The sequence below is a fragment of the Athene cunicularia genome, assembly GCF_003259725.1.
Source record: "Athene cunicularia isolate RWA chromosome 4 unlocalized genomic scaffold, athCun1 chr4_part3, whole genome shotgun sequence".
Classification (NCBI taxonomy): Eukaryota; Metazoa; Chordata; class Aves; order Strigiformes; family Strigidae; genus Athene; species Athene cunicularia.
In genome coordinates, this window is record NW_020799100.1 from 14271770 (window position 1) to 14290172 (window position 18403).

An 18403-nucleotide genomic window follows, 5' to 3' on the forward strand; every position below is an offset into this window, starting at 1 on the left:
TTCCCTGTGTGTTTGCACAGAAAGGTGTTTGCACAGAAGGGGAAGAAGAAGGGAGTACAGATGCTTTAATATTCTTACTGTATACAGACACCTGCAGCCTTTTTATATTCAAGGGCGAAGATGCTGGTATTTATCCAGGGCAAAGTCCAGTCTCCTGCTCTGGGTTCAGGAGGAAGCTGATGTATGTCCTGAGGCTGGTCTTCATTGTCCATTCCATGCTCTTGACTCCATATGCAACTAGAAAGATATTTTAGCACTTGGTGTTAGTGGGAGGGCATTGAGGGGCATTTGTGATTGTGGGCCAGGCTTGGAACGGGGCTGAGTGTGTTCTCCTCACCTGGCTGGAGAGAAGGGAAACAGGTGATGTCCCATGCAATTTTACGTGACATGATGGATTGCAGTTTGTGTGGGGTCTAAGCACCACGTGAGGTCTAGTGGTGCTCAGAGGTGTCAGAGGCCAGTGAAACTCTTGCCTGATAAACTTCCCTTCAGCCTGATGTGTCAGAGACCTCAGTGTCTGTGTATTTGCCAACACTTAAGAAATGTGTCTCTTCATTTCTGCAGACCAGTTTTCAAAGACTCCCAGGGCACTCTCGATGCTGAAGGAAAATTCTCACCTCTGTACAAGCAAGATAGTGGCAAACTCTCGAATGAAGATATGCTGAAGCTTTTAGCAGAGTATAAGAAGTAAGTGTAAGAGACTTCTGCAGAGGCTGAGCAGGAATTTTAATATACATTTTTAAACAGTTAAGTGGAATCATGAGATGACAATTTCTAAAATACTCAAAGAGTAACAAAAATCACTGCTGATGTGTTTAGCACCTGAGCTTTGAAGGTTCACACTCTTGTTCCTTTCTCCCTAATGCAGACCAGAGAAGACAAAACTACAGGTCATTCCAGCCCAGTTAAATATCATCATCAAAGACATCCCGCTAGACTTCACAAGTAAGGATCTTGCATGTTAAAATAAGTGCTGATAGCTCTAGCCTCGGGAGTTAATGCTTCTGTGGGGAGTTTTGCTGTTTCATTAATAAGAGTATCTTGGGCTGCAATGAGAAATGAGTAATTCAGCACAACCACTGACTTTTAAGTCTTTCTGGTGGATTCCGTGAAGGGATGTGGTCTGAGCACAGAGGTTTACCTGAGAGGTGTATCTGCTTTACAGTTTGGCCATCACATCCTAAATCTAAATAAGCTACCTGCCTGCTTTTACTGTTATTGCACCAATCTCTCATAACCTTTTTGGCCATAACACCGTAGGGCTTCACAAACATGGTCAGTGCGATCCTTTGCTTTGCATTTAAAGAAACTGATGTAAGGAAAGGACTGGTCATGTCACTCCATGGGCATTTGTCAGCTCCTGACACATGTTCTATAGTCCAGTTCCCCGTCCAAAAGGTTTTTCTAGTGGACTTGATTTTTTCTGTTCTTTAAAATTCCATCACTTGAGATGAACTCCCTCTTATGGTGGATGTGAGTCTCAGTGAATTAGGCAGGGCTTGTGCACTGGTATTTGGAGGCAACATAATTGTCAAACATCTTTCTGAAGCCAAGAGTAAAAAAAGACACAGTGGCATTGACACACTCTGAGACATCAGTCTCAAGTCATCATCGCAGTAGCCTGTCTGCTTCAGTCAGGTGATGTATTCATGATCTATAAAACAGTAACTCAATGGGTGAAATTCCTGGAATACCCAAGGTGCAGGTTCTGGGCAGAGCAGCTCTCCCTACCCAGGCATGGGTCATTCACAGTACTCTTTGACTTTGCCCAGAGCTACGGGAAAGTGCCACTTCTTCAGTCCCCACTGGCAAGGAGAGAAGAACCCTGTGGTGTCCATGCATCCATCTTTTCTCAGTATTTCTAATGCAGTTGGGGACCACAGATGTTGCATGATCAAGGGGAGAATTTTCACTTAATCATTTCAGTGGGAGTGGTCCAAGTCCTGCTGCCTGATCAACACACACGATCCTCTGATGTGAAGTGGGTGCTCTAGAGCCATAGCAGAGTTTCAGACCCAGGAATTTCCTTTCATATGGGCTGTACTTCCCATGTTTGTGGGGTGTGCACTTATCCAAGCTTTCCTTCTCTTCTAGATTGTGTTACAGCTTCTTATATTCCTATAAAGCCTTTTGAGAAGAGCTGTGAGGACATTGCAGTTGAAGTGGAGGAGCTTGTCCCAGAAGTTGCAAAATACTGTTATCCCTTCACTGTCTACAAAAACCACCTCTATGTCTACCCGTTGCATTTGAAGTATGAGAACCAGAAAGTGTTTGCAAAGGTGAGTGACCTGGACAGCAGGCTGCAGCCAGACTTGGCATGGTCTGGGGTGGTACTACTGACCTGTAGCAATGGCTCATCCTCCTGTTCTACCCCGTTTCAGGCAAGGAATATTGCTGTCTGTGTTGAGTTCAGGGACTCAGATGAAGCTGATGCCAGGCCGTTAAAGGTGGGTACCTGTTAATGGGGCTGCCATTTGCTCGCTGCTGTGTACGGTGTGCCAGCCAGGCTGAGCAGGACAACAGAAAAGCACCAAGTTTTTCATGCTCACTGTTTTAGTTTGGCTAGCTAGTTTAGGGTGGCATCAACCCTGAATTCAGCTCTTCGTTTGTGTTTCCAGTGCATATATGGCAAACCTGGAGGCCACCTCCTGACCACAAATGCATATGCTGCTGTGCTGCATCACAACCAGAGTCCAGAGTTCTATGACGAGGTAAAAACAAAATGGTGGGAAATAGCAGATTTTCCTGGATACTACAAAGCCAAGGGGCCTTTCACGTTACCTTTCAGCTTACCAAAGGGCTGGGTGAAATACGGGTAAAAATAACCACCAGCCCTTTGCCTCAGTAGAAGAGTTCAGCAAAGCCAGAGACTTTGTCAATTTTTAATGCCAGTTTGTTTTCTGCTGTCTTTACTGTCACGCTTTGTGCACTCCAATCACACACCCCCATTAATAAGTAATGTGCAAATGTGATGAAAATGCTAGGCAGGAGTTGTTTAAGATGGGTAGGAATGTACCTTGTGTAACTGCATCCAACATAGCATTTTTAAAATAATATGGAACTTAAAGTATTACTCCACAGGTAAAAATACAGTCTTATCTGTCATGATATCATTTTAGATTAAAATTGAGCTTCCAATTCACCTCCATCAAAAGCATCATTTGCTTTTCACCTTCTATCATGTCAGCTGTGAAATTAATACAAAGGCAACATCGAAAAAACAGGACACCGTTGAAACTCAAGGTATGTTCAATGCTCTAAATTACTTCTGTTGGAGTGTAAGAGTCCAAGCTGAAATTAATGTAGGGACACGGAAAAAATATTTGATTAAAATACTAACCTCTCTGAATTTTCTTTTTTGAAAGCAAGCTAATACAAATCATTGGTTTAAACTGAAATAAAAGACATTGTTTTCAGCATATACTAAAGCTCAAATTTTTGCTGCAGTCTGACAGCTATTTCTGCGTGTTCTTGACTTGGCTTGCATGAATGGGCTGTTCTCAGTCAAGTCACAAACAAATCTTGACGTGAGATCGGGGCCTCAGAGGCCAATCCTACCAACACTAGACATGTGTAAGAGGCTGAGCACACCAGGGCCCACTGGTTGGGATGCCTCTCGGTTCAGCCAGTCCTTGCGTGACTGAAGGACCCTCGTGGTGCACAAACCATGGCTTTCTGCCCCTCAAACCCACTCCTGATCTGTGTTGTGCCACGTCTGCATTTCATTCACCAAGTCACCAGGTAAAACGTGCTTTAACAAGGCTGGCATGGTCAATCCCAGCCTCATTGCAGCCACTTGCACAACTGCGAGTTTGATCTTCTCAGGGTGAGACACGTGTTGAGCTAAACACGTATCGCTGTGTATCTGCTAACTCTGGTCACTGGTTGCCTCCACAGTGGGATACTCCTGGGTCCCACTGCTGAAGGATGGACGGATTGTCACCCTGGAGCGGCATTTGCCGGTTTCATCCAACCTTCCACCTGGCTACCTGGGTCTTGGAGACACAGAGTCACGAAAGGTAGGAATGCCATTTGAAATGGACTTAAATATAAAAGGAAGAGGAAAGCCGAGCTTTTTTTTACTACTGTAAGTTCTGAGTTTCTGTTGGTGCTCTGCTCAGCTGGAAAGATCCCTACTACAGGGCAGCCCCCAAAGCTTAAGTTTTTCAGGGGTAGGTTACAGGACACTTTTAATTCCACTTTCCATAGTTATATAGGTTGCAGAGAATATTTTTGCGGCAGCCTGGACTGGGCTGTTGCAGGTGGTGCAAAGCAGGAGAGTGGGCACATGCTCTGTGCACATTCTCACAGGGACCCCACTGCCCTACCGTGGCTGCTGTGAGGTTGCTGGTGTTTTTGCTGGGGGGGAACCCATTCTTCCACCTCAACCCGTACCTTCTGACCAGGTGTCTGCCTGCACACAGCCACCTTCTCACCGCAGTCTGAAACCAAGCACTTGAATGTTGTCTGTTCACAGCAGCCCAACGTGGATGCGAAATGGGTGGATGGAGCAAAGCCACTGTTTAAAATCCGAATCCATTTGGACTCAACCATTTACACCCAGGTAAGTCAAGCACCTTGCTCTTAAAGACTTTCAACACAAATGCAGAGGAAGCGATTGCTGCATATCTCTACTACCACTGTGCTGTAGGTGCTGTGGGAAAGAGGCACCTCTGTTTGCAGGGCAGCACTGACACACTGCTGTAGCAGGGATTACTTGCAGGGATCTGCCTCTCTGGATGTGATGAGACCATTGTGTGAGTGAGTGAGCCGAGGGAGAGGCTGATGTTTTCTTAGCCATTTGCACTGTAACTGACAGGACCAAGGAAATATTTGAGCAAATGAGCTGCTTCAATGATGCAAAAGAAAAGAACTGGTAGAAATTAGAGGTTTCCCCAAATATTAGACTTTTTATTAAGTTTGAAGAAAAAGTTTTCTGACAACAGCAGACACAAGAAAACAGAAGTCCTGATTTCCCTTTGAAACCAGTTCAGGCTGCTTTACCAAGTCCTTGTGTGTTCTGCTGTCTTATGGTAGTGATGGACTTCCCTAAGCTTCATGTGATGTGCAACAAAGATCCCCAGCACATGCTCTGAGGCACCTCCTGTCAGCACTGCTCATGGGGAAATGCCCTTGGCAGGGCTTGTTATCCTCTGCTGGATGGAATCAGCTGCATTTACATTCACAGTAACTTACTTTCAGCATCATTTAAATCTGTTTTGGGGTCTTAATGATTCTGTACAGCACTGAGAGCATCACAGTAGTTCTACTCCCCACTGAATTACATTCCCAAATGCTTTTCAGCGTTAAATAACCCAGTAATTAAATTTAACCTTGGAGGAGGAGGGAGAGGAATGGAAAGGAGAGTCTGCCTCAGATGGAAAGTAGGAGGTCAGTGAGGCAGATGGTGAGGCAGTCTCGAAGAGTTGCAGCTGGGAGAGGAGGGCTCCTGCTTCTCCAGACCAGTGTTGGATGGGGATTGGGGCTCAGGGTAGTACAACCACAGGAGAATTTTAACACTGCTGGCAGTTTTGTGCTTAATCTCAAAATTGGTTGGGAGCCAGGGGATGGGCAGTGGCTGGGTACGTTGGAAAAGGCAGGGAGCAGTGCTGCAGGCCCGGGAGATGGCAGCTGGGCACCAAGGGTGCCACTGGTAGTGATGTGGGGCTTGCTAGGGATGTGGCCTACTGCTGCAGGTAAGTCAGCAGATTTTTGAGTGTAAGCTGCAGAGTAGTGATTGAGACATATTGAAGCTGCTGTATTGAACTTGTTTGTCTCTTCCAGGACATGCACTTGCACAAATTCTTCCAGTACTGCCAGCTGGTCCAGGCGGGAGCTAAGGAAGTCCCAGGAGAGCTTGTAAAATACCTAAAGGTGAACAGTGCCTGTCAGTGGGCTTCATTTGTGTTTTTACAGACCATCAGTAAATACCCAGACCCCTGTCCTGCAGGGACACACTCCTGCTGCCGTGCTGGGACCAGTGCATTGTGCAATATCCTTACCTTTGCTTACTGACATAACTGTCTGCTGTCCTTGTGCTGCTTCCCACTGCCTCTTACAGTAGATAAAACAAGTAGTCGGCATCGCTCTGCCATGCTCATGGCAAACGCTCCTCCTTGTGGGCTTGCACGCTCCTCCCCTGCTGCCCTAGATATGATTCAGACCTTTAAACTGTAGCACAACTTCTTGTTTTCTGGAGTATCCAAACCAGGATTTTTTTTCAGGCTGAAAAAGATCTGTGAAATTATTGGTCAGTTATATTTGACCAAAGATAACTTGTGACCCAGATCCAGCTTTTCAGCAGTCACTGCAGCATGAGTAAGGGCCCAGGAGCAGATCCAGCAATGGCTTCTGCAGGGAATGTATTTCTTGGCTGTTTACTGACCTTGTTTCCTTCCATAACTGCCTGTTTTTGAGAGTGCTGCTGTAGCAACAGCTCCACTTCCAGTGGTGGGGATTTATCATCACAAAGTTACTGGGTGTGTTTCAGATAATGTATAAATATTTTAAGAAATAGAAATAATAGCAGGTTTTGAAGCCAAACACTGAAAGAACAGTTGTTTTGTTGTGAGCATTTCATCAAAGGGCTGGGTAGGTCCCAGTCCTGCTCAGCCACAGTGACCTCACTGCAGCCTGCAGAGAGGGAGACATTTACATGCTAACCACAAGTGAGGGCTTTTTACCACCAACAGCTTGATTTCAGTAATTTAAATAACTAGATACAGATTTAAGAGCCTTTCATTAGATTTGCAGGCTTGAAAACTGAAAGTGAAATGCACTGTCTTTCCTACTCATATCGTGAGATTCAGGCAAAAGAGGTCTATGAGATGGGTGGAGACTGTATCCACCAGATAATCTTGACCTTCACCAAGTCACTTAAATCCCTTTTCCAATAGCAGGCTGTGCTCTTTGGAGAGAAGTCTTATTGGGCATCAGGTTTCCATGCTCCAAAGGCATTTGTGAAAATGGGATTTAATCACTTCAAAAAACTGTCACAGGTGACAGAGAAGAATCAGGAGCAACACTTCAGTCTTAAATTCTGGGTTATTGAGGTCAGATCGTAGCATGTGATCTCTAATTAAGTCATAGCTGCCTGGGCATATCTGAGAGGAGGGTTAATACCTGCCATGAGTGATTGATGCTGCTCCCCGAAGGCACGCAGCTGGAATCTGTCAGAGGGAAGGCAGGCAGGGAGCGCTGCCATGGGCTCAAGTTCTGTCCTCTGGCGGGCTGAAGCCCACACCCTGAAGCATTTGCTAATGCCTGTCCTATTGCCACAGAAATGTCTGTGGACTATAAATATTTAACATCTGCAAAATGTTGAACTAAAAGTTGTCTGTGTTTTGAACATTTGTTTTAGTGTTTGCACGCCATGGAGATCCAAGTAATGATTCAGTTTCTACCTGTAATTCTTATGCAACTATTTAGAGTCCTTACGAACGTGACCCAGGAAGATGAAGTAGCTGTCAACTGCACCATGTGAGTGTCTGGTAAACCATCCGGTTTTCTTCAGTTACAAACACAAAACCACAATTACAGTGTAAAGCTGGGTGTGGTTTCCCGGTACAAGGTGCTAAGTGACGGCATTGCCTCTTGCTCACGTCTGGCTGACATGGTGCATCGTGGGGCCCTTGTCCTGGCAGCTGCCTGGGGAAAAATGTGGTATTTTAAAGATACACACGGTTTGTTTTTCAAAAGAGAAGGGGTTTGTTGGTGGGCATGGCTCTGGGAGCCAAGTTATTGGGACATCGAAAGGCTCCAGAGCGCCTGGGCACATCCCAGCTGCAGGCAGCAGATGTGGTTTCCTGGCGGGAGCGGTGCCCTGGTCACATCCCTGCACACAGGTCCCCTGTGTCAGAAGTGGTGTAAAAATCCTCTGGAGCTACATCTGTGTTGGCTCAGAATACACGGCCAGAAGCAGGCGGTGGTTTGTTTAGCGATGCTCTGCCGGGCCTGCAGCCCCAAGAGGGCAGCACCGACCAGGGCCTGGTCCCCGCAGAAAGTTTCTGCTGTTGTGCAGGCTTGTGCAGGGCCCAAAGGCAGCAAAAGGTGTAAAAGCACCTTCCCTGTCTAGTTCTGGCCATGAAACCCCTCAAGTGATGGATGCATTAAAACATCCATCATCTCCCTTGGTTCTTCCTCTCTGCAGTGCCAAGGGGGTGCTGGATGCTGCTCCATGGAGATCTGCCTCTGCCTCCAGGAGGTACCGTGCATCCGTGTGCCAAAAGCATCTTGCTCCCATGAAACTGGAGGTCGGAGGCTGAGCCCTGATCCTCCAGGGATGTGAGGCCTATTGCAGTCACAGTCCTGAGCCACGTGGTGCAGGTTGTGGGGACTTCTCCTGTGTGGAGCACTGTAATCCCATGCTGCTTGAGTCACCAGAGAGCAAGGGCACGGGAACAAGTGACCCTGGCTACCCGCTGGGTGACCAGCTCCCACCTTCACTTCCAGTGATTTTTTTCAGAGCTCTGCCTGATGCTTTCCAGTTTGTCAGTAGCTTTCTGTTTAATGACAACTGTTTTCTCATCCAGACTTTCAGAGTGGAATTTAAAACCCACTTTATCTGATAAATGGCTTGTAAACTCCTCCCTGTGGTTTGGCCTGTGGGTTCTGTGACAATGTGCAATAGTTTGTTGTTCCCTCTGGCTGGAACTGGAATGTAAATCCCCAATGTTGGCTGGGGAAACTGGGTGCTTGCTGCCTTCATCAGACACCTGGAGTGATTCCAGAGGGCTGGCATGTTCTCCAGGGTCTGCCTGGCCCCAGTGAACTGCAAGGCAACAGCCCGAAAATAATCCAGTGCAAGTAACAAGGAGCATATGATGCAAATTCAGTAAAACAGCCTTCCAGAATTAATGAATTCAGGGGATGCAGGAAGGTATCAGAGTATAACCATGGAGAAATTTTTTCCTGCTTCTCAGCAGAGATTCAGTGGGGGGTTTGTGATCAGTTTGCAAACTTGATGTAGTATAGTTGTTCATTGTCACTTGTATTATCATTAGGAAGGGGCTCCCACTGAGGACAGACTCAATACATGATAAGCAGTACAGTGTGTATAAATCTGTAGGGTGTGCAGGAGGGGTAAGTGGGCTTGCTCTCCATGTAACAGGTCCACAGATACAGCCAAAGAGAACTGGCTGCAGAGCAAATTAACTTAATATATTTGGTTTCAACTTACCTAACACCTGAACATTGTTTAGGTGCCTAATGCTCACTGCAAATTGAATTTAAGTAGTGGTAGGCTTTAATCCTGGCATGCACAGAGCCTGAAGAATAGGATATGTCCCTCTGCAGAGAAATGCTTCACCTCAACTCACTGTGTAGGGAGTCTTGAGAATTGAAGGCAGCTGATCTGGGAGACACCTGGTCCAGCACCAAAGTGGAGAAGAGGCTTTGGCCACCTCAGCTCTGAGTGCTCTGTCGAGGGGCTGTGCTGTGGCAAGGATGCTGCAGCCACAGGAGCTGTAAGGAGTGCTAGCCTGCAGGTATTGATTCTCTGCAAGTCAGGCCGTGCCACTGTTGGTGAGGCTTTTGGTGCTGAGCAGGATAGGACACAGATGGTGTCTGCTTTCATGAGCTGGAGGAACTTGCCCTCACATTGCATGCTGAACAGAAACCACATTTCTCCCCAGGGTTCTTCTGCACATTGTGTCCAAGTGCCACGAAGAAGGACTAGACCACTACTTGCGCTCCTTCATAAAGGTCAGTCATGACACACCACTCTGCAAAACTCCCTTCTGTGAGAAAGCACACTGCTAACGCTGTTCCTCTTGCCTCAGTACGTCTTTCGAGCCGAGAAACCCAGTGTCACACAGGTGAAGATGACCCATGAAATCCTGGTCCTTTCTATGACTACGATCTTGAAGCAGTCAGCAGATTTTCTAGCCATCAATAAGCTACTCAAGGTGAAGTATTGGCAGTACTTGGCTGCCAAGGGTGGAGGGGAGGAAAAGGGAGTCTGGTATAAAGCCCAACACTTTCACCCATCCAAACCCACCACAAGAGTAAAGCTACCAGGGCAGTTCCTCACATCCACATCCTTGAGGTTCTCCCCTGCAAGAACATCTCTGTTGTAAGGGAACCTGGTTGTGTAAGGCTCATGGCTGGACACAGCAAAGGGCCTTTTGTTATGCCAGTTTTATCTATTTTCTTCAAGCCACACATGAGGAGTGACTCATGGGAGGCAGACTGACTTTCTGCCTCTCTGGCTCCTTGCAGGGTGCATTGGGGTGCAGAGGGGATGAAGCTATTCCCACCCCAAGACTGGCAGGACTCCTCCAGGTAGCAAAGGCACCCATGCCAAGCTAGCTGTGCAAGCACAGCTGTGCTTACAAAATGCCATTTAAATGTGAGCTCTCCCTCCCACACTGCTGCTTCCCCACATAGGCAAACATATTCAATCCTGCTGAGAAAAATAATAGCATTCTTTGTTCATTCTAGTACTCGTGGTTTTTCTTTGAAGCACTGGCGAAGTCAATGGCTATGTACTTACTGGAAGAAAACAAAATCAAGGTAAAAATAAAATTCTTTGATGCTGCATTACAGAGCCATCACAAACTCTTCTCCTAAAGTTTCTCTGAAAAACTATGTAACTATTTTAAAAAAAACCCTGTCAAACTGAAGAGCTAGCCAGATCTTTCCCTTTTTTTCCACTTTACCTTTCTCTTCTTCCCCTTTTCAATCTCAACTGTAATTTAAAAATTCCAGATCTCCGCATGGCTCATGCAGCCTCCTTTTCTGTTACTAGCTATTGCAGTTTCAGCCAGTGCTTTCTTTGTGTCAATGTTTTATCAGGAAATAACATAAACAAATGTTAAAGGGAATTTGCGCCTGCGCTTGGTTCTCCCCAGCTGCTCACTTGCAGCACTGAGTGTAGGACGGGCTTTTGGTTTCAGCTGCCCAGAGGCCAGCGGTTCCCCGACTCCTACCAGCACGCCCTGCATTCGTTGCTGCTCGCCATCATTCCTCACGTGACCATTCGCTATAATGAAATCCCCGAAGAGTCCAGGAATGTCAACTTTAGCTTGGCTAACTTCCTGAAGGTCAGCAGCTTCTTTCCTTCCCCCAGGCTTTTATCAGAAAAAAACCCCAACACTTAGAAGTAAGCATCAAGCAAGCAAATGTGTTTGTACTTTATCGTCTCTTTGGTTTCTTCAGTGATGAAAACTCTGGAGGGGATAAGCATTCCTAGGAAAGAAACTTTCCAAGAAAGAGACTATGATACTCTATATGTTATCTAGGGTTGTCAGTCATGCCTAGCAACTGTTCAAAACCTGAAAGGAACTATGTGTGCTCTCATTTTAAATATTTCTCTTGTCCACTGGGGACTTCAGTGAGGTCATCCAAATAATTACAGAGAAACAGGACCAAGTACATTTTGGAAAGTCAACAGCAGCCCAGAGGATCAAATCTGGCTGCTGGCAGGATGGTAGCATGGAGATGATTTAGGATGATTACTTTTATTTTTAATGATTGGTCACATGTTGCTATTTTTTCTCCAGCGTTGTTTGACTTTTATGGACAGAGGATTTGTTTTTAACTTGATTAATGATTACATTTCTGGATTCAGCCCAAAAGACCCTAAGGTAAGCAGTATATTTCTTGAAAGGTGGTTTGCAGTTGTACATATCTGTCAGTCAAAGCTCTGCAGTGATTATATGATTCTTGGAGGCCCTTTAGACATTGTTTCTGCAGAGTCTTCTGAAGGCAGAGACCTTTTTGTCTGAGCCAAGAGCCAGTATGCAGCTAAGCTTTAAAACAATGTAAAGACTCGAAACCAAAGGAGAGATTGATTAATAGTCTGGATAAAAACGGTAAAGAAGTCCCAAGCGACAGCTGCATGCACTGACACTTAGGGGGAACAGCACAAAAATTTGCCAGTTATTACTGAGTTTCACCAAATGCTATTTAGATTCCTCAGTCCTTGTGCAACAAATACATTGAACTGGAAGAAAATGTGTCAAACTGAAAACACAGTCTGTGTTTGTATCTGTCTTTTTTTTTTCTTAGCTGCTGGTTGAATACAAGTTTGAATTTCTTCAGACCATTTGCAATCATGAGCACTACATTCCTTTGAACTTACCAATGACCTTTTCCAAACCCAAGCTGCAAAGAGTTCAAGGTATGTCCTTTCTCAAGAGACTAGCTAGAGAGCTATGTTTTATTTGTCTTGATGGCTTCTGACCAGATGGGATTTAGTTTGGTGTCAAGGAAATTTATGTCCTGGTTAGCCTGATTTATATTAACCTCAGGAAAAGATGCTGGTCTGGCAGGTTTACATCATTTTGCTCCAGAATGATATACAATCAGTCTTGTCAGTATTTCATATATTTAAGTTTGCATGGGACTAACAATATCGGAAAGAAACTGCCCTTATGTAAGTAAATACACAAATTGGGCAAGTGTGATCCTTGTTCCCACGAGTGTCAGCCTCCCATCGATCGGTGCTGTAGAGACTGGAGATACAGAACAGATTGAATTCAGCACTCCACTGCCAGCTCTCTTTCTGGCCACAAGAAGGTGATGTAGGTTACCTTCTGCTTGCATTTTGGACAAGGATACGGCAGTGCACAGTGCATTTAAGCTTGTACTCAAAACTTGGGCTGAAAGCAGCCAGTGGAGGAGTTGAGCCCATGCCAATCCTTGGCACATACTGAGAGCATGCGTACTGCGGCACCACCACGTACCCAGACTGCTCTCGCTGTCACACCGTGTCCACTTTGGTCAGAGGGCTGCTCACCACAGGGATGGCTGCAGCTCTGCTACCGATGACAGCGTGGACACACACACACAGTGCTCAGCCCAGAGCATGCCTCACTGGCCTAAGATTACTATAGACACAGCCTCATTCCCTCTGAGTCCTGATTTCTCATCTCTGCTAAATGAATACAGAAAATATTGCCAAGTTTGAGTGCTAATAGCCTGACAAGATAAGTACTGGAGAGGAGAATGAGGTTTGGGATTCTCCATGTGAAAGCCTAGTGGATTTATGGTTCTGTGATTTATTCTGAAGGAGGCAAGGGGATGTTTAGTCGTGCCTTGGGGTGCAGCCACAAATCTCAAAGTGGTTCGCTTTATATCCAAGTGTTAGAAGCAGCGGAAATTTTCCTGTATTTTGGTATGTTTCTGACAGCTCTTTTGGACCAGCTACTAATCTTTTACACTTACACCAGTTTGGCTACTTGCCTGGCATAGTTTAACAAAGTGCACTGCTAGAAATGGCTGGAGAGAGAAAAATACGTAACCACAGTGCCTCCCCGTTGCTTAGTAGTGGCATGATAACATAAGGATGCTCTTTCTTGGTTAACGTTCACCATTGTATTTGTGATGGTTAAACTGAAAAGCTCATCTTTCCTCCTCTGTTTTCACTGTGACTAGGACCTACCAACTGAAGTTTTATTTTTAAAATATATATTTAAAAATAGTGGTAGCAATTGTCATTCACACACATCTCTTGGCAGTAGAGCAGCCTAGCCTCAGGTAGCCTCAGGTGCCTTTGCAGTGGTGTCTGTGCTCTTCCTGCCATGGCAGAGACATGTAGGGATTGTCTGATTTATGGACAGACCTGTGATTACAGGGCACAGCGGGCTCAGAGATGGGGAGGTATGATGTACACATCACCAAGGAGATATCCTGCTGGTGTCCCTCACCTCTTTATCAACTTATTTGAATGAAGAGAGATGTGCCCAGTTTCTTACTACTCTGTTTCTGGGAAAAGAAGGAATAGTCCCCAGGAAGGTGGATAAAGAGGGCTTCTGCAGCAGAAGCTGGTGCAGATGGACCTGCAGGCAGACCACATCCCTGTGACCACATCCTGTTGAGTTGGAGCATTGCACCTTGGAGCAGTTTCTCTGAAACAACGCAGCTAGTAAGGAACTGGTTGCTGATCTGTGTCCCTGCTGCCTCGCCTGGGGGACATGTGTGTTTCATCAGACTGAGTCTGTCCTCACAACCAGCAGCACAGAGTTGTTTTTGCAGTCATGTGATAGCAAAGAAGCCAAGAGATTGACAGAAGCTGGGAGTTAAGCAATAGCCTTAGAAGTAATATTAAAACATGATGTACTGTCCCGTTTCTTCAAGATTTAGAGCATTACTTATTCCTGTTTATTTTTGCTGTGTTTTTATTTGTCCCTTTTCTTTTTACACATGAATTAGATTTTTTTTCATTTGCTGTGGAACGGTTCACTTCAGTAGGTAGGTCCAACTGCGATCACTGAATCCTCTAAAGTCAAATTAAATATACAGCTTCCAATCAATTAGCTTGCATCCAACTAATGAAATAACCATGATGTGTGACACTTAGGCATTTACTAATGTGACTAACAATGAAAGCTAGATAATGCTTCAGACTGCTTTCTTTTTCCTCTGAATCAGACTTTCACAAACCAGTAAATGCTACTTATGAATCAACAAACTTAAAAATATTTTTTTGCAGCCACAGAGCTGTTGGAACCCTTTGGTTGGGATTTTCAAAGCTGTGTGTATGCACCCTGCCTTACCACAGAAAAACTTTCACACCTGTGGGTTTTTTTAAAAAAAAAGTCTGAGATGAGCACAGAGCTTTGGGGTTATCCCTCTGGGAGGCTTAGTGGCAAAATACAACAGTCAAATGGTGCTTGTCATGCCTCTGATTAGAAATATGGGTGCCTTACAGAGATAATGGTGTCAGGGCAAGGTCATTTATAGCAGCCTGAGTGTACATGCACTCTGCATTGAAGTCTGTGTCTCTGTCACTTCTCTGCTGCATTATCCAGGCACATCAGTCAAAATGATGCCTTACCCTTGTAGCAGCTGCTCCTTTGATCACGGTACATGAGATGCAGGGTACAAGTTAAGTCAACCAAGGTGATGAGGTACTGAGCACCCTTTCTGCTGGCAGTTAGTGCATCTTGTAAGGAGTTGTGTTCACTACCTGCTGGTGGAAAGCTAAGAGAATCTCACAGTTTCTGGCAAGCAGCTGCCTGGAACCCTGCCGTGTCTCCCCAGTCCATGCAGTGGGGCTGGAAAGCCCAGCTGTGTAAACTACTGGAGGATGCAATAGCAGTCACTTGGCACCACATCCTTGTTTGTATCCCTCATCTCATCAGGAGTATTTGCCTTTTCTATGCTCTCAGATCTGGCAAGAAGAAATGCAGATTTCGTGGAGAATGTGGAACAAGCTGCAGAGATAGTACTGCTAGAGCTGGGCGACTAATAAATGTACCACCCCCGCTGCCCATTACCACCCTCACAGCTGCTCTGTGGACGTTGGCACCTCCACTGCCTGGGTAGTCTGGGCATTTACAGGATAACATCCGGTCAGGAACAAAGCAGCCCCCAGGCAATATATCTTGCTGTCTTTCCCCATTTCATCCATCTCTGACTTCACAAATTACTCTTTGGACTTTTGTAAAACATCACACTGCAGAAATCCTTCTTTTAGCTGCTGCTGAAACAGTGAGGGCTGAAATTAATGATTAGCCTGAACTGGAAGATGCCAAGTTCTTTGATATGACTTAACTCAGTGGTGGAGGAAACTAGTCAGTTCAGGTTTGACTGAAAGATCGGTGCACTGTAGGAGAGTGCGTGATGAACTGTACTCATGGGCTGTGTGGCTTACATGATTGTTATGTAAGACATAACTGAACAGATCCTCAGAACTGTTCCCTTAACCATTGTCTTGCTTTTTCTTTCAGATGTGAATCTTGAGTACAGTTTAACTGATGAGTATTGCAGGCATCATTTCCTGGTGGGGATGCTTCTCAGAGAAGCTTCTGTTGCCTTGCAGGACAACTACGATATCAGATACACAGCCATCTCCGTCTTAAAAAATCTCTTGATAAAGCATGCCTTCGACAATAGATACCAGCACAAGGTCAGGCATATTTTGTTGGCTTTTAAACGTAATGTTCTTGAATTTTATGGAAAAACACATGTCAATTTTAGATCTTGCATGGTGCACCAAGAGTATTCTCATTACTTTTTAGGGATCTTTTGTAAGTAACTGATAGTTATGGCATAACAGTCATAGCTCTGAGAAATGATCTAGGAACACAAACAATGCAGTCACATAACTGCAGTGCTCTTATTCATGCTGAGTATTTAGAAAATAAAGCCCCAAGCCATTAAGGAACTTGAGAGTGTTGTTAGCCAAGAGGCTGTTGAACAAAATTAAGCAATGTCAGTGTTCTTCTGGTTTTGGGCTTAAATTAACATCCTGCATTAATAAACTATAATTAGGAAATAGGACAGATCTCTGTTACAAGTCAGCTGCATGTTTTACTAATTAGTGAATCAGAGGAGAGGATCTGTGGATTCTCATGAGATGCTGTATTTCCGCTGGGTAGCTTTCAGCTTTCTTCAGCCAGAGGCTCAGCATGTGTTATTGCTGAAAGGACCTGAAAATGGGCTTGCTTTATTTCTTGATGCTGCTCCCTGCTGACCCATATGTCCTTGAAAGTGCCCAGCTACCTGTGCAGACACCACCTGTCCTTGCTCCAGGCTGAAAACATGCCTCTGTTTAGAGTTTAACTCCTCACATTGCTCCTAATGTGCTCCATGTCTGAGTTTTATCTGGGAATGTGGATAGCCTCCTGGGCATGAAGGCTAGGAGAAGTGACCCGAATGTGCCCGGGGCTCCTGTATTCTGCATGCACCCAGGGCCAGATCCTCTCCTCTCCCTTCTCCTGGGAAGGGCTGAGCGGGAGGTGGGCTTGCTTTTCTCTACAGTGCAGACCTGTGGTGACTTGCACAACCTGGAAATAAAACTGCAGCCCATGATAGTTGTCAAGACTTGATATTCCAGGAGAGATTTGCCAGCTCTCTGCCAAGACTGGGTCAGAGACAACCTGTTTCTGCTCTTCGGGGTGCCTGAAAACTCTCACACCAATTCAGGAGCTGTTTGCCCCCTCAGCGTGCAGAACTCTCGCTGCCTCCTCCAAAACACCACCTGTCTTGAAATTGTCCCACTGGATTTTTGTACATGTGTTGTGCTCCAGGCTGTGTGACCAGGAAATTGTCTGGAGCCAGAGCAGGATGCTCAGCTGGTGTCCTGAGGCACCAAAGCGAAAAATCACATCATGGGCAGGACAGGCTGAGCGTGGCTGGGTCTGTTGCTGTAGTCTGGCTCCAGCCAAGGAAGCCCCAGCTCCATCAGTGGCTGAGAGAGGGCTTTCTTAGCGCATGGGCGTTTTCAAGATTTCTTTTGTCATACTGAATCAGAAGAAAAAATTGGGTTCTTGTACTGGTCAAAATGTGGTATGCAGTTTGCAAGCCTTAAATTTCTTTTTTTTTTTTTTTTTTTTGTAACCCTTCTGTCAAGCCCAGAATGATAAAATTTTAACAAACGAGAATTGGATGTCAAAGAGCCCAGCATTTAGGAAACGCCAACCAGACCATTTTTGATCTGCATCACTTAATCTAAATTAATCTGTTCCTACAAACTGTTTTAACTAGAAGCATTTGCTATGGAGAATTCCTGACTGGAAGCAATAGCCAGCACCAGGCAAGGAGCAAATGTTTTTGTTTCATTACTCCTGGGTGTTGCACTTGAAAATCAAACTATGTGAGTGAAGTGCCAGTTAAAGAGTTAGGAAATCCGGGATTTGTCATATATCCTGTATGACTGGAAATGTTATTCAGGCCTCCAAAATCCCTGAGTGCCCTAAACTTGCTGCTAGAAGAGTAATACCTGCCTGGCATCTCTGGAAGTGGAGATGAGAAGCCAAACCAACCCATGTCCTCAGATACTGTATACTCTGTGTGTGTGTATATACACATATATTCTTATATATGTCTGTGTTTTGTCTCAAGAGTTTCCCTTTTTTGCTCCATTGAAAACCTGGGCTCTTACTTAGATTTTACACTGTCTTTTTTCAGAACCAGCAGGCAAAAATAGCCCAGCTGTACCTGCCGCTGTTTGGGCTGCTCCTGGAGAACCTCCAGCGAGTGGCCAGCCGTGAGGCACTCTACTCCTGCGCGGCCGCCTCCAGCCCCGTGAGTAAAGCCCAGTGATGCCTCTTTGCTCTCCTCCTCAGCCCTCCTCTCCCTGCACACCCCCAGTGCGACTTCCACTGCCTGCAGCCAGGCTCAGCTTTAGAAATAAGTGTGGTTTTCTTCTTCCCACAGCCCCATAATGTCCTTGTTTCTTTTAATCTGGCTTTTCCTATGACTTAGTTCTGACTGTAGCACTGGGTGCAATGCCTCCGCCCTTTTCTTTGCTGTCCTCTTATGGTTTGCGTAGTGCCGTGAGGTGAGGTAAGTCCCTCCAGATGCAATAACTTGGAACAGGACTCAGCCTTGGACTCCAGCAGCTGTTCTGGGGATTTGCCCACCTGCCTGAGGGTTGTGTGTGGTTCCCAGGCAGGCTTAGCTTTGTAGGCTAGACTTTCCTGCTTGTTCAGGGCAAACAACCAAAAAAAAACAT

General features: G+C 45.5%; 1 protein-coding gene across 2 annotated transcripts in view; it reads left to right on the top strand.

The window, feature by feature from the left end:
- The window catches only part of DOCK11 (dedicator of cytokinesis 11), a 63874-nt gene that overhangs the window by 16641 nt on the left and 28830 nt on the right, over nt 1–18403 (top strand). For both annotated transcript variants that reach the window (XM_026848367.1, XM_026848366.1), the window contains exons 13-31: nt 565–687; nt 869–945; nt 2095–2279; nt 2382–2447; nt 2619–2711; nt 3120–3243; nt 3898–4019; nt 4478–4564; nt 5785–5874; nt 7361–7479; nt 9633–9702; nt 9780–9905; nt 10441–10512; nt 10896–11042; nt 11502–11585; nt 12010–12121; nt 14155–14193; nt 15675–15853; nt 17857–17973. In XM_026848367.1, coding sequence (XP_026704168.1) covers nt 565–687; nt 869–945; nt 2095–2279; nt 2382–2447; nt 2619–2711; nt 3120–3243; nt 3898–4019; nt 4478–4564; nt 5785–5874; nt 7361–7479; nt 9633–9702; nt 9780–9905; nt 10441–10512; nt 10896–11042; nt 11502–11585; nt 12010–12121; nt 14155–14193; nt 15675–15853; nt 17857–17973 — 2032 coding nt within the window. The remainder of the gene's footprint in view (nt 1–564; nt 688–868; nt 946–2094; nt 2280–2381; nt 2448–2618; nt 2712–3119; nt 3244–3897; nt 4020–4477; nt 4565–5784; nt 5875–7360; nt 7480–9632; nt 9703–9779; nt 9906–10440; nt 10513–10895; nt 11043–11501; nt 11586–12009; nt 12122–14154; nt 14194–15674; nt 15854–17856; nt 17974–18403) is intronic.